The following is a 1,973-nucleotide window of genomic DNA, read 5'->3' as shown; positions in this document are numbered from 1 at the left end:
GTAAATTGTGATATATTTTTCTGTTGGAAAATCAATAAAGTTCAAGTCATAAAAAAGTAAAAGGCAAATTAATCACTAATCACTCATGAAAACCCAAGCCTGTTATTCTGTAATAATGTATTTATTTATCATCTAATGAGCTTATATTTACTATTTGTTTCCGGTTCCCCTCCAGTCCAGCAGGGGGCGGAAACAGAACCCGGATCTGCTCCGCCAGCCGCCATGACAGGTAGGAAGAAGGAGAAGAAGAAGAAGATTTTCACTCAAACAGCTCAGAGAAACAGGAGAAGAAGAAAGTTTTAGCGCCACTTTCAGGACCAGATCCAGAGTTCTGCAGAGATTCGGACTCTTCGGCCCGGTTCGGTCCGGGCTGAGGAGAAGCAGAACCAGAACCTACACAGACGGATCCTCCAGCCCTATTCGGTTCGGTTCTGGAGGCTGAGGATGGGCTCCATGCAGCGGTTCCTGGACCGGTTCGGACCCAGCAGTGAAGCGGTCAGTACCACCTGCTCAGGTGTTCCGGTTCTGTCAGTGACCAGGTAACGGTTCTGGACGGGATCACGTCAGAGGTCCAGGATTCGGTTAAACTGAGAGGAGGTCAGTCAGAACCAGAACCGGTTCTGATCAGATGATTATGTAACAATAATGAGACGAGTTCTGCTGCTGAGGACCGGTTCCGATCAAAACCAACTGGACCCTCTGGTTCTGCAGACTGACAGCAGGCTGGTTCTGTTCTGTTTGGGTCCAAAGTTCTGCCTGTGTTCCATCAGTCAGAACCTCATCTGACCGGGTCTTTTACCAGAACTGGTCCAAAGGGACAGAACCGGACCAGAACCTTTCTGCTCCTTGGTTCTGAAGATAAACCATTAGGGTTTGGATCTGAAATAGAACCAAAACCAATGACCAGCAGAGGCGGAGACAGAGGGGGGCCCGGGGGGCCAGGGCCCCCCCAGTAGCCCCCCCCTGATGATTGACATGTAACAGCACCAGGTCATTCCTGTACATTATTTGGAATCATTCTAAGCCAACCTAATATCTAAAGAAGAAAAACAATAATAAATATATCAAAAGAAAATGTATAAAACTTTATATAAGTCCATGTGATGACATAAATGAATAGATTTACATCAGGCGCGACACCGGCCTCCTTTATACTTGTACTCATAAAAACGAGCTGATATTGATCTCCTGGATGTTTCAAATGTGCTGCGCTGTGGTGCAACTCAAAGGCTAAAGCCCTTCAAACCTGGTGGTTGTAAAACACCAAGAAGTTATTTACTGATCCTCCACAAAAAAAACACAAAAAAAACGAAGATGGGCCGACAACGTTCGTAGTTTGGAGCAGAGGTTGTGATAGAGATTTTTCGTTATCCGTCAAAGAAAAAAATAATTTTATTTCCAATTTTTAGTCATCAAACGAAACATTTAGTATTTCTCTGCGAGAACGTTTTTGAAATCAGGTAACATTTCACGAAATGACGTGATTAGAAGACGGCAGAACTCTGATCGTTTCCTGATCACTTCCTTCGGCCTGCGGGAGAAAAACCCCGCAGAAGCAGATCAGCTGCTGGTCGCTCCAGAGCCTCTGGTCCGTTAAAGCGTCCAGATCAGAGATGATTCTCTGACAGAAATTGTTCTTAGTATGATTGATAATGAGCTCCATGATGTTCTCTGTGCGTAAAGTTGAAACTTCCTGCGCACCAAGTGTCGCTGCGCTTGATCACAGTCTGGACAGAAATTAAATTAAGCGACTCCACTTAAATTACCATTAATTCACCCGCTGCGGTCTGAACGCACAGCTTCACAAATTCTTCCTGGTTGCATCTGCAGAGAAATCTGCGCTGGTTCATCGACAGTCAGATCTGTATGAACCAAACCGAACAATTGAGCTCTGCGAGATTTATTTTCCTTTTTTTCCCCCCTTTTTAACCATGTGCAGGGTTCGGGCGTTGTTACCAGGATTTTTTATTTTT

General features: G+C 44.9%; 1 protein-coding gene across 2 annotated transcripts in view; it reads left to right on the top strand.

Annotated features, from left to right (window-relative positions):
• Nucleotides 1–214: 214 nt before the first annotated feature.
• Nucleotides 215–1,973, top strand: part of ctc1 (CTS telomere maintenance complex component 1) — a 76,193-nt gene continuing 74,434 nt past the window's right edge. The window contains exon 1 of one of the 2 annotated variants that reach the window (XM_016667030.1): nucleotides 215–495. In XM_016667030.1, the coding sequence (XP_016522516.1) occupies nucleotides 445–495 (51 nt within the window). In that variant the 5' untranslated portion in view covers nucleotides 215–444. The remainder of the gene's footprint in view (nucleotides 496–1,973) is intronic. The other variant, XM_007543677.2, reaches the window with a different exon arrangement.

The sequence above is a fragment of the Poecilia formosa genome, unplaced genomic scaffold, assembly GCF_000485575.1.
Source record: "Poecilia formosa unplaced genomic scaffold, Poecilia_formosa-5.1.2 Scaffold877, whole genome shotgun sequence".
NCBI classification, from domain to species: domain Eukaryota; kingdom Metazoa; phylum Chordata; class Actinopteri; order Cyprinodontiformes; family Poeciliidae; genus Poecilia; species Poecilia formosa.
This window is presented reverse-complemented; position numbering and strand designations above follow the sequence as displayed.